Below are 13,364 nucleotides of genomic sequence, written 5' to 3' on the forward strand. Positions count from 1 at the left end.
TTTTAGTACTTCTCCTTAAGTATTAAAAATATCAGATTTTCTCTCTGGGTGCTTAATGTTCCCAAATGCCACTTCTTTTCAAAGTCAGTATCAGTTCTGCAGTCAGTTTTCAATCTCCCAGTGGTAAGGATATATTCAAAGGCTCTGCGCTCAGCAGGATAGAAGTCTTTCTCTGTGAATGTAACTGTATCACTCATCAGTAACCTCCTGCCATAAGGGGAATCCATATTTTTCTTTCCTTTTAGTAACTCCTTGGACTCTTGAATGTCAGTCACTTCCCTAAGACCTGGGGTAGTATCTACATAATCTCAGTAAATAGCTCCTACTCATGCTACTCACAAATAAATGTCAAGCCTGCAGATCAAAGTCCCCACATTCTAAAACTCATGCCCTTTATGGATCACTTTTCATAAACTATACTCATGTTTTAGAAATAACATAGAGGTTCACTTTTTGCTTTCTTGCTTTTATCCTAGAGAAGTTTATTTATAAGACACTCTGATTTATAGATAATAGTGTGAAATTCTGATGCAATACATAAAACTCAATTATCTTTGTCTTTGAATAGCCTTCTACTGAAGTATTTTATAATATTTACCATCTTTTAGTAGAAATGCAAAAATCTTTGGGTTATTTAAATTAAAAAGCCACAGGTTGTTCTGCAATAGTTAAAGATCATTTCCTAGTGCCTACAATATATGCTAGATGGCCAATAATAAATTCTAATTCATAATTGATTTTATTTTTAAATCTTCATTATGCTACAGGTAAATGATATGACAGAAAATAGCTTCGGCATGTGTTTTTACAATCTATATTCATTTTAATTACTCAAAATTGCTTGGGAAAATGAATGTAATTATTTGAAATCATTTTCACTCTGCAGATTTCATATATAAAATAAATAAATCTATACTTCTTCAAGTAGATCTGAGTCAAATACAATAGACTAAGCTATCTTATATGAATATCTTTTCAGATCAGTTGTGGAGATAAACATTTTTAAATTTACTACTGTCTCTAAATAACTATATTTGGCAAACAACATGAGATTTAGAATAGAATGTACACAAATGCTATTTATACATATATCTAGTTAAAGTTTAAACATTTATTACAGCAGTAAGAGCATATAAGACATTAAATATATATATATATATATATATATATATATATATATATATATATATATATCAGAATGCTCAGAAAGGAGACAAAGATGGAACAACAAACACAATCCTTAGAGCCACAGAACTGTTTACTAAATTCTACATAAAAGCTTCATTGTGCTATTTCCCCTATATAAATGTTAACATAACTACATGAGATTATCAGCTATAATTTCACTCTGAGTTCTGTTATAATCCATGAGATATTAGGCACGTCACTTACTCAGAAGGTAGCTTTGGCCTTCACTGCTTTCACCACGAAAACAATGAACATTTAAGGTTTGTAAAATATTTGTCAGAAAAATTAAACTTTATTGTTCTAATTTTTGTGGTAAATGGTTGAGGTATGGCAGAAAAACAGGTCAATGAAAGATATTACAGAGGCCCTATCTAATGGAGAAGTGTTAGGTTTTCTGAGGTATCAACTTTTTATTTTTATTTATTCCTAATAAGAAAATAATTTGGCTAAAATTAAAATACGATGAACTTTTAAATTGAAAAAGAGGTATTTTGATTATGTTGTGAATCAACTGATATAGAAATAAGTAGGATATGTGTGTGCATGTGCACGTGCTTATGAGCATGTTTGCTGATGCTGGGGGCAGGAGTGGGGAGGTATATTACCTATGATTCAAATCCTTTGACTTTCTTCTAGAGGTGTGGCAAAATGTAACTTACAGGTGTGTTACAGAAGAGCAAACAGAGTTCTTGTTAAACCAACTTACCAGTTTTTCGAAGGGGGAAATCATCCTTTGCATCTTGTGCTCCTGGTAATGTATACTTGTAGGATGGAGACGTTCCACTAAGGGGTGGAGAGCTTTGATCCAATGATGTGTGGTGGGCAGCCCTAGAAAAGAGAAGGAAGTTTCACTATTTACTCAGTAGTTTTTACTGCAGGTCGGTCAGCAATAATCAGCTGTGCATGCTATACACGTGCCTCATGAGCTATGTTTATGCTCTTTCTCCTTAGTGTATACAAACCACAGCCTCACGTAACCAAGTTCACTGTAGCAGTATGCTATTGAATGATGCAGGGTTCCTAAGGATGTCCACCATGTGCTTGGTCATACAGTCACATAGAAAAGTTTGCTTCGCTAAAGTAATTTATCAAGAGTCTGAGCTTTTGACAATTTGAGATTGTTGCCTATGCTCTCTTAAGAGCCATCTTAAGGGAAAAGTAATCATCTCAATCCTTTTTAGTCAATAGTATAAAACAATCAAGGTAAAAGTAAACATATGCAAGGACTTCATTTTAAAAAATTGCTAGATAGTACATGTGAGTACATGGGAGTAGCCTTTTTTATTGAAAAGACAGGATTTTGCCAGTGGACTCCCATCTCCTGACTTCCGTGTCAGTTTCAGTAGTAAAGAATGGGAATCATATTCTTTAATATGAAACCGATTTTTAAAAATGTTTTCTTTTTCCTGGGTGAATACAATCTAAGAAATGCAATTGTGCTGCTGGAGGATAGTTTATAGGACTGAACACTGACTATATAGTAGATATAAATATCTATAATTATATACGTAACAAAAACAACGAACAGGACATAGTGCTACCATCACAATGGTTGTTCTACCATTATTATTTGTTTAAAGCATACATTTTAGAGACTTTATTGGTTTAAGGATATTTCATCTAGCTATAACTGGCATAAAAGGTATTAAACTCAGATTCTATAAATTAATCATTTGTGGTTATCTGAAGTTGGACTCTACTGAAGCTCAATTCCATAAAAACGAGGTAAATATTGCCAAGTAACATGTGAGAGCTATGCTTAATATTACCTAAGAGAACAGCTAATGAACTTAACCAACAAATTCTTTGCATGTAGCTGTTCCTCATTTAAAAATGCTACTGTCTTTTTTTAGAACAGACTTTAATTTTGAATTATGATTTAGCTATAAATAATGTGTGTAGTTTTAGGTAATAAAATCGTGTTTCTTTTTAAATAAGTTGTGATATTGATTGAATATCTGAAATTGTTCTTCAGAGATTTGTTTTTCATGTCAACAGATATACATGATAGAAATTATGAAAATCATTCATAAGTATTTATAAAACATTATGGTATCTGTCTGTTACCTGTTTGGGGATGTAGAGAAGGGCAGATACCTATAAAATAGGCTTATAAGTACATTAACTCTTTAAACAGAACTCCCAGGATGCTTACAGTATTAATATAACAGAGTAATCAAGTACTATTTCTATCTTTAATGGTGTGAGGGATTGAAAAATATGTAAGTGTAAAATTCTATGGTCATTTGGTAAACACTTTTAAGAAAGAAATGAAACTATTATCTATTAGTCTATTATCCATATATAATTTGCCTATCCGTTCTTTGCCCTGAGTTTTAAAATCACCACATCCTCCATATTTTATTGAAATATTTGTGTATTGGACTTACGGAAATATGGTTCCATAAAAACCACAATACCACAATGTATTATGTTGTCAGGTTGTGTGTCAGAAGCCAAGCTAGTATTTTGCTGTCTGGGAAGAAATGAGGTAAGGTAGGCAGGTGTAAACTATTCACTGAAGACTTAGAGTTATTTATTTAGCAACCTTCCTTCTTCCCTTCCCTATCCTCCCTTATCTTCCTTTCTTCCTTCCTTTTTTCTTTTTTTGAGACAAAATTCTACTAGACTTTTGAAAATAGCTGACCTCCATCTTACACCAAGTCAAGTGTAATAAAATCACAATCTGCCAAATCTTTTGAAATTACTATATAGATATCAGATGCACCAGCTGATAACGGAAAAATGCAAAATACAAATATCTATGCCCACCTCACATTTGTCAGTTATTCATTCATCAAAGAATGTATATACTTCTTTGCTCTCAAGTTGATAAATGCTACCATTTATTTAGCACTTCTCTCTGTGTACTTGACCACATTGTACTTTACCACATTATTTCATAGGACCGTCCCAGCAACCCTAGAGGGCATGCACTATTATTTTCCTCTTTTTATGGAGAAGGAAACTGATCCTTTGAGAATTCAAGGAACTTGCCCACAGCCAGACAGTTGAGAAATGGCAGGCTAAGGATTTGTGCCCAGGTCAGCTAAATACAGAACCTGAGTTCTTTACCCCGGGAATGAAAACAGCCAAACACTGAACATACGTGTACCAGAGCTTGGGATGGCGGCTCACGGAATGATTTTTTCCATTAGTTGGAGTGTCTTTCGTTGCTGATTTACTCAATAGGAATTCTTGAAGCTTCTGCTTTACTTCTGTACTTGCCACTGCCCCTGAAACACACACACACACACACACACACACACACACACATACACACACACAGAGAGAAACAGATGTTGATGGTGAGTTTTGTTTTCTCATGCCTGTAGAATATTTAACAAAGATTAAGAAGTAAAATCGCTGGTCACAGCATATAAAGTTTTCCTATTAAAAGAAGAAACCACAGTCCAAATATGCTTTAGAAAATAGTACAGTAATGCTTTATAAATACTACTTAAACTGCAAATTTTCAAAAGACTTCAGCTATTTCTTTAATTACTTTTGCAGAAAGGGAATTCCCAAAATCATTTTTTTTTACATTTAAAAAATACTGCAGAGGAACAAAACACTGTATTTTAATAATCAAGTTATCTTAAGGGATTAGATCCATATTAAATCCCTTAAACACATTAAAATGATCTTTTCTGAGTTGCTAGTTTGAAAACCTTAGTTTAAAAAAAAAACCCTTTGAGCATTAAACAAATAAATATTGCTGACAATTCCACTTCAAGTCATCAAATTTTAAACCTTGCTACGACCTGATTTTGAACTGACCTAATACCGGGGAATTATTTGGATCTGTCTCCCTCTTGTGGATAGTTCTTTTGCATGTGTTATTGCCTTAAATCTTCTCAAAGTTTGAGTATGCCAAAACTAAATGGAGGCAAGGCTTTACTTAGACAGCAATTATTACTTGGCCAGGAGTAAGGAAGGCATAGTCAGGAGATATAGATACAAGCTGATTATTAAACAAGATGGCATATATTAGACTGCTTTAGCATTACATTATTTTTAAGGTTCAAAACAACAGAAATTAGCAACTTTGCCAGATAATGCTATGTTTGCTTCTTGAGATACTCTGCAGACTCAATGATGTGAGCTGGTATGTAAATGTCAAAACTTCACAGTTGGGTCTGTAATCTACGCTTTTAATTAAACAGACAATTTTGATGAGTCTAACTGCACTCTTTATCAGGTTTTGCTCTGAATAATGATCAGCTAACGATGAGGAAAGAGAGTCCATCGTTTACCCTGGTGCCTCTTACTTTCTCGTCCTCTATCTTTGCCTCTGAGAGGAGGAAGCTGCTGTTCTCTGCGATGCCTCTCTACTTCCTGTTCTTGCCTCTGCTGCTCCAGTTTCTGCTCCTTTTCTAGGAGTTCTTGTTGCTGTTTTATGGCTAGAAGTTCCTGTTGCAACTTGCGAGAAGAGAAAGACATGAGAGTGTGCAATTTCTTTAGGCTTCATAGTCATCACTGACCAAAACTGAAATGTTATGAGCTTTTGGAACTAGTTTGTATTTAGTTCATATTTGTACCCACTTTTTCTGTAAATCATTGAAATCTAAGGACAAGCAACGAATGCAGTGAAGGTCTTAACATCACCAACAGGCAAGTTTTAGGTAGCTCCATTATCTGTGCATCTCTCTCAAAACTAACTACTATAAATTCACTCAGGTCTTCTCATTTCCTTTAATTAAATCTTTATTTCTTTTAATGAATTTTCTTTGAACACACAAATAGGGAAAGGTAGGGACTGCTCCGAAGTCTATTTTACGAAGTCCCTCACATTATAAATGAACAACTGAAATCTTCCATTCTTAGCCTGAGAAATGGTGTAAAAATAATCAAGGCAAATACAGAATGGTGAGATATTAAGTTAATTTGGGAAAAGTTTACCTGAAGTTAACAAATGCTAAAAATTTCAAAACCTTACAGAGCAAGTTCTCAATAGACTAATGCAATGTATATATTCATAATATGTAGAATATATATGCTCTCAAAATATCAAAATAGCAAAAGCTTTATTCCTTCATTCAGCACACAAAAGCTTTTAGATTAAAGACACTGGTCAAGAAGAAACCACTTCCACAAAACTTCATTTTAATGTACTACTGTTTAGCTTTCTGAATCCCTTGAATTCACTTTCAAACAATGAATGAAATGAATATGATGCATTCTTGTTCTCTATTTTATTTTTATTTTTGAGATAGGGTCTCACTCTGTTGCCCAGGCTGGATTGCAGTGGCACCATTATAGCTCAATCTCCTGGGCTCAAGCGATCCTCCCACCTTAGCCTCCTAAGTGGCTAGGATTACAGGCATATACCACCATTCCTGGCTAATTTTTTTAAAATTATCTTTTTTAGTGGAGACAAAGTCTTGCCATGTTCCCCAGGCTAGTCTCAAACTCCTGGTCTCAAGTGATCCTCCAACCTTGGCCTCCCTAGCTGCCAGGATTACGGGTGTGAGCCATCTTGCCCAGCCTGAAGCATTCTTTTTAATAGACATCTTGAGATGTCCACTTCCATTCAGACTGAGAAATATATATCTATGAACTATAGTAAATGTGCTCACTGAGGAATAACTAAGGACCTTGAGTTCTACTTAGGTTCTGACATTAGTAGATGCGAAATCTGGACAAGTTACTAAACTACTCGGAGTCATAGTTCCTCATATGTAAGAGAGAGAACAATCTCTCTTCAGCCACATATTTATAATGTACATAAAATTTAGTTTTTAAGTTTGAACCCTATTGATTTTAATTATTATTATTATAGGTTGAGCATCCCTAATCTGAAAATCCAAAATCCTAAATACTCTAACATCTGAAATAGTTTGAGCACTGACATGATGCCACAAGTGGAAAATTCCATACCTGACCTCACGTGATGAGTTCCAGTCAAAATGCAGGCACACAACACAAAGATTAGTAAGCTTCACCCAGGGAAAAAAGACCCTTCCAGCCCCCGTTCAGCTGCAATATATTTTTTCCACATACACCCAGATTCACCCACATAAGCACACTCACAAAAGGTAACAAAATGGCATGTGTGTGGGCAAGACATGCCAATGGCATGTTCCTCACATTCAGACTCAGCAACGATAGTGATGCCAAACAACCACAGATTGTCCACATTGGTGGTTGAGACAATGACACCTTTCCTTTCCGATGGTTTGATGTACCCAAACTTTGTTTGAAGCACAAAACTATTGGCAATATTGTATAAAATTGCCTTCAGGCTATAAGATGTATATGAAATATAAATGAATTTTATATTTTGACTTGAGTCCCACCTCCAAGACTCTCATTATGTACAGATATGTAAATATTCTAAAATCCAGAAAAAAAAATCCAAAATCTGATCTATTTCTAGTCCTGGGAATTTCAGATAAGGGATACTCAACATGTGTTTGTAACTTTCAATACTAATGAAGTTAGTAAATTTTGTTTTTTGTATTAGGTGCCTAAAACTCTTGATTTTATACCAAAAAGTAATAGAAAAAAAATAAAAAGTTATTATATGGAATGGCATCAGAGTCACTCAGGAGCAACAGGAAGCTAACTCTGTATATCAACCATAATAGCCTTATTACTCACAGAAGGACACAGAAGCATTTCTGGTTACTCTTCATATTAAAATCTTCAGCGTTTTGGCTTCAATACAGCAGTGCCCTAATGGGGGTTATTATTCCATTGTAATGAAATAATATTGCATTGTAGCAGGAGGAATGCTTAAATTCTGCCTTACTGTTAAATTCTATACAGATACTCGGGTTGGTCAAATTAATTTGGTGCCTCACCCAAAGCCCCAATGCATCTGAACTTTAATCTTTCATAGGAATCTAGACAAGCACACAATTTAATTACCATAGCTACTATTCATTATCAAAGATTGCATGAATGAGGTTTAAAACAATAGAAAGAAATAAAACTTTAGCCCTCTATTTCTAGATGTTCTGGCCCATGAGAAAGGCAGGGCAACTTAAGAGCTTTGGAGGCAGACAGGGCAAGACTGCAATCTTGGAGCAACAATTTATTGGCTGTGTAGCTTTGGAAAGGTAACATTATTTCTCTCTACCTCGGTTTACTAGGTGGAAAAATTGGATAACAGCATCTAACTCAACAAATGGTGATTATTACAGAAGCTAAAGACTCAAAAAGCTAATATAAATAAAGCATCATGTACTGTATCTTTCCCATAAAAATAAAATCAATGAAAAGCATCAACTTTTAGCTTTATCCATAAAAAATACAAGACAAAATAAAAATTCTAAAAATCAATAAACTTCCTAATTTGAAAAGATAATATTAATTATGTCTTTGGTTTCTAAGAAAACAAATTATTATTTTAGAAAATCATTTTAAAAGCTAAATTTTCCTGTTAGCTATCTCATAATCCTTTTTTCTCACAGGAGTCACTTTTTCAATATTTTCCAGATGTCAATAAACCTACACCATTGTTTTGTTTGTGCCAAATGAACAATTAATTATCTACTTGCTACTATTACCTTTTGAGTAAAATTAAGCAACAAATTTCTTTCTAAACAATTTATATTGATTTTATAGCTATAAAAGGCAGCAATAGAAATGAAAAGAAGTATCTAAAGCAGTAACTTATCAGTATTGCCCTGTATTTAGGGAAACATGACTCACATACAGCAGCAATTGAGCTACACCGATCCTTACATCTTAAAGTATGGTGAAAAATGTACATTTTACTCATTTCTCTTTGCCATCCTAACATGCTGGAAGGAAAGAAACAGATCTAGGTATCAATGTTTCTATTATTGTTTCAAAGGTTAAATTTAAATAATGCTTCAGTATTCATTTAAAAATAAGTCTAAAAACTAAAGAAAGGCTACCCATACTTCAAAATGTAGCCATGAGCTACCGATTCCATTTGGGATAAAAGAAAGTACTCTCACTTTAAGGTATTTTATAGATCAATAATATACAAGAGTTCCTTTTGGAAAGTTCACTAGTAAAAGAAAAAAATGTATTTTATATCACTTGTCAAAGAGCCTTTTTAGAAATATAAGATAATAAAGTTCTTCCCGGATTAAGAAACATCTTGTAAACCAAGTAATATAGAGAAGATAGCATTTTTACTTCCTTGGAAACTGTCATATTAATGTGGTAAAATTATATACTATTAACATTAGTTATCTATATCAGCCCTCTATTGATGTGCTTGTACTTGATATGCAAACAATAAATTTCCTATGATACAAAATAATAAAGTATGAGATGACATAATTTATTACATTCATAAATTAGCAAGTGTTTGTCATCTTTGAAAGAGTTGTATATAAAAATAAAATTTTTATTGTGAATAATTGCTGCTTTTCTCTGTCATAATAAATTCAAATTAAATAGCCTTGTTTCAACTGTCTTTGTCAAGAAGTTGTGAGATGTTTTACAAATAAAGCTAAAGTAATATTTATCTCTGGAGATACAAAATAAAAAAACAGACACTTCTAATATTATTTGATAATAAGCTATTATTTTAAATTCTGGAATATGGATATATTTGTGCTAGAATAATTTAAACAACTTTAGTCTCAAATTGTCAACTACTCCCAAATACTTCCAATAAATCTTATCTACAGTCTATAAAAATATTTGTACCAGTTTCTCCATTTATAACTCCCTTAAGCTTTTTATTATACTATTATTTTGAATGTATACATTATGAGGTTTTTTCTATAAGGAAGATTAGGACATACTCAGAACATCTACTTATACACCATGTTTGTTTTTCAAAAACAGCTGTCTTCACATAAGGTGACTAATTTATCCTTTCTCACAAATAGTATACGTAGACTCTTCAGAAATGAAATATAAAATGGGTCTTCTAGGGTCATGCTTCTTCCTGGTGGAGAACAGATGGGGCAAATGAACAAAATCACGTAGGAGAGAATCTAAAATTAGGATAGGAAGTTACTATTCCCTACTATTGATTCCATATGCTAAAGGATAAAGAAGGTCCCTCTGAGAAGCAAAACAGGTTTTAACAGGTACTTACCCAAAGTTTTCACTAGTAAAATCACAATTCCCTTCAAGCCATATATCCATGTCTTAATCACAGTGAATCTACCCGCAAAGTGTTCCCATGGGCACTGCTCATGCCCACCACGGTGCAGATTCCTGAGTAAGGTCACAGACAAAGAAGCATTTGCTACCTTGATATGCTCCTGAAGCTGAGCCTGGTGCTGCCGTGTCAAGTTCTCATGCTGCTTCTGAAACTCTGCTATCAGGAGCTGCTTCTGGATTTGTTGCTGCTGCTGGATAAGAAGTAATTCCTGCTGCAATTGCTTCTCACGGACAACAGGGTCCACCACGGGCATCATCATCCTGAGGTCTGTCCTTAGGTCTAAAGGTGAGATGGGCTCCAGGCCCACAGGAACTTCTGACTTCACATCCACTAAAGAACCAGAAAAAAAGGGAAATGGGGTGGAGGAGGGTAACAGAGGATTGGAAATTAGCATATTGATTTGGAAAGTATAAGACATTATACCCTGTACAACAAATTTTATGCCAATGACTCTAGCCATTTCTTTATAATGATGATATAAAGGCATTTGTACATTAGTTTTGATAAATGGGCCATAGGCTAATTTCAGCAATTTGCACTCTGCCATGAATCTTCCACAATTCCCTTTTACAAACAGATGATTTCAATTGCTCTCTGGTATCGGCCATTCATAAAACTTATTGTACTGAACCCCTAACAACAATCAAGTCAGCGAGGACAAAAAAAAAAAAAAAAAGAAAAATGGAATTATGTTGAGGAAAAGATGCCCTGAGAGAGAACTTCCACCATGACTAAATTTGTACACTTAAGAACATCTTCCTTTGTAATCAGAGTCAGAAGATATCTTAAACTTTACAAAGTAAAGGTTGTAATACAACGTATTTGCAGCACTATTGGATGTACCAAAGACAGAATACAAAACTGCATGCTAAAATGTGGAAAATGGTGATTAACCACAGCAATGGTGCCAGATCCAAACATCAAGGAGTGAAAGTAGCCAAGTTTCTAAGTCCTGATGTTTAAATGGTAACAATCTGTATCTCAGCTACCTCATTCCTAAAATAAATAAGGTGGAAAAAGTATGAGGAAACTTAAAACAAGTATTTAATCAAACCACTGGAGTAAAAAAAGATTTGATGATCTGAGAATAACTATAGATGATAATATTTAAATTTATACAAATTAAATTAGAAAATAGATATAAAATTCTTAGCAAAAACTCTTAGTGGATAAGAATGCTGCTTTCTAAAGGCTTAGTTTAAGCAGGAAAACTCACAGACAGGGTAGATATCCAAATATACCATTTATTTATTGTTGGTGTCCATTCTCATATTCTGAATGACCAGCATCCATGCCAATCTGGTTGTTAAATATTTTGAGTATGACCCTTACCCACAAGAATCAGGAAAATTGTGTAGTTCACTGTAAAAGGTTAAGCTAAAGACAACAGGAATTTTGGAGTGGAAATTGGCAAACTGGATTCCATGGCTTTTCAACAGAGGCCAGTCACTACTCAGGTAAAAACAATTATTGGTGGGAGTTGATGGGGGAAAAGAAAATACAGATCCAGTGTAGACAGAAATAATTGTTAACTGAAAATTAAATTGAAATATTTTTTGGGGGGTGGAGAGCTCACTTTTTCACCCAGGCTGTAGTGCAGTGGTGCAATTATAGTTTAATGCAGCCTAGAACTTCCTGGCTCAAGGGATCCTTCTGCCTCAGCCTCCCAAGCATCTGGGACTTTAGGTGCATATTACCATGACCAGCTAAATTTTTCTTATTTTTTTTTTTTTTACCGGGGTCAGGGTAGTGGGGAGCTGGGGTGGTATCTTGCTATGTTGCCAAAGCCGGTCTTGAATTCCTGACCTCAAGTGATCCTCCTGCCTGACAGGCTCCCAAGTTCTGAGATTATAGGCACGAGTAACAGCACCAGGCTCTTCAAAAGTTTTAAATACTCCAGGAACCAAACAAAATGCTTCAATCTTTACATGTACCGGTTTTCAAATTCTGCTCTATAATCTAAATGCTTATTTGATTCTTTTATGTGTGTAACTTTGAAGATGTTATGGCCTCTGTTCCCTCATCTGTAACCTGGAGATAATAACAGTAAGTACTAATAGCATGTAGCACATCCCTTAACAGATGTTTGTTTTTGCTTTCTTATTATATAAAAATGGAAATTTCTTATATATTAAAATAAACCATCAATAGTAAGTAGCTAACAAAACAAAAATATTTGAAACAAATATGAAAATAAAATGGTATATAATTTCTACTAAATATTAGGAAATAAACACTAAAACATCTAGATCAAAACAAATAAAAGAATACAACAACTGAAAATCACCTTCACTAGTAAAGAATTGCAAATTATGAATCGAAATAGAGCATCATTATTATCATATATATGACCCACGTATATACACAAGTGTGTACAATGCCCCATTGTATAGGCTAAGCGTATGACCAAAGAGACAATTATTTATTGCAAGTGGAGCTGTCAACTGGTAAAAAACTTATGCAAAACCAACTTGGTAATACGTATCAAGAGATGTTACATATTTCTACCATTCGATTCAGGTTCATCAACTCTAGGATTATATCTCCAGGAGATAATACTAAATAGGGAAAAAAATAGTCCAACGCTATATTATTTACTAGAGTTATATTATTGTTATTGAAATCACCAACTACAAGGAAATGTCTCAGCAAAATATGTCACATCCATTTGGTAGAAAAACTATGCATTCATTAAAAATAATGTTTATGGGAACATTAAAAAAGTTGTAACATTAAATGAAAAAAGTGATATAAGTGATATTTACAGTATGACAACCATTTAAAATATATACATACAAGTAATGTAGTCAAAATAGATTTATCAAACCCCTTAAAGTCCCAGGCTTCATTCTAGATGTTGGAGTTTGGTATTTTAAAAAAAGACAAAAATTCGAGCCCTTATTGAGTACATATTCTACCACGGTTTTTAAGTCATATTAGTTTTTAAATTCTAATAGCAATGACTGGTGACGTAGATAACAGAAGATGGCTGTATTTTAGATGGAAATATGAATGATTCTCCCTTTACTTTTCTATATTTTTCCAAATTGCATCTAATGCTCTGTTACTATAAGTA

General features: G+C 33.8%; 1 protein-coding gene across 26 annotated transcripts in view; it reads right to left on the bottom strand.

Annotated features, from left to right (window-relative positions):
* The window catches only part of HDAC9 (histone deacetylase 9), a 910,581-nt gene that overhangs the window by 397,755 nt on the left and 499,462 nt on the right, over positions 1–13,364 (bottom strand). For 10 of the 26 annotated variants that reach the window (XM_073009077.1, XM_007981950.3, XM_073009067.1 and 7 more), the window contains 4 exons: positions 10,377–10,618; positions 5,460–5,610; positions 4,298–4,424; positions 1,895–2,016 (listed from right to left, as the gene is read on the bottom strand). In XM_073009077.1, the coding sequence (XP_072865178.1) occupies positions 1,895–2,016; positions 4,298–4,424; positions 5,460–5,610; positions 10,377–10,618 (642 nt within the window). The remainder of the gene's footprint in view (positions 1–1,894; positions 2,017–4,297; positions 4,425–5,459; positions 5,611–10,376; positions 10,619–13,364) is intronic. The other 16 variants (XM_038004699.2, XM_073009071.1, XM_007981952.3 and 13 more) reach the window with 3 other exon arrangements.

Source organism: Chlorocebus sabaeus, chromosome 21 (genome assembly GCF_047675955.1).
Source record: "Chlorocebus sabaeus isolate Y175 chromosome 21, mChlSab1.0.hap1, whole genome shotgun sequence".
Lineage (NCBI taxonomy): Eukaryota > Metazoa > Chordata > Mammalia > Primates > Cercopithecidae > Chlorocebus > Chlorocebus sabaeus.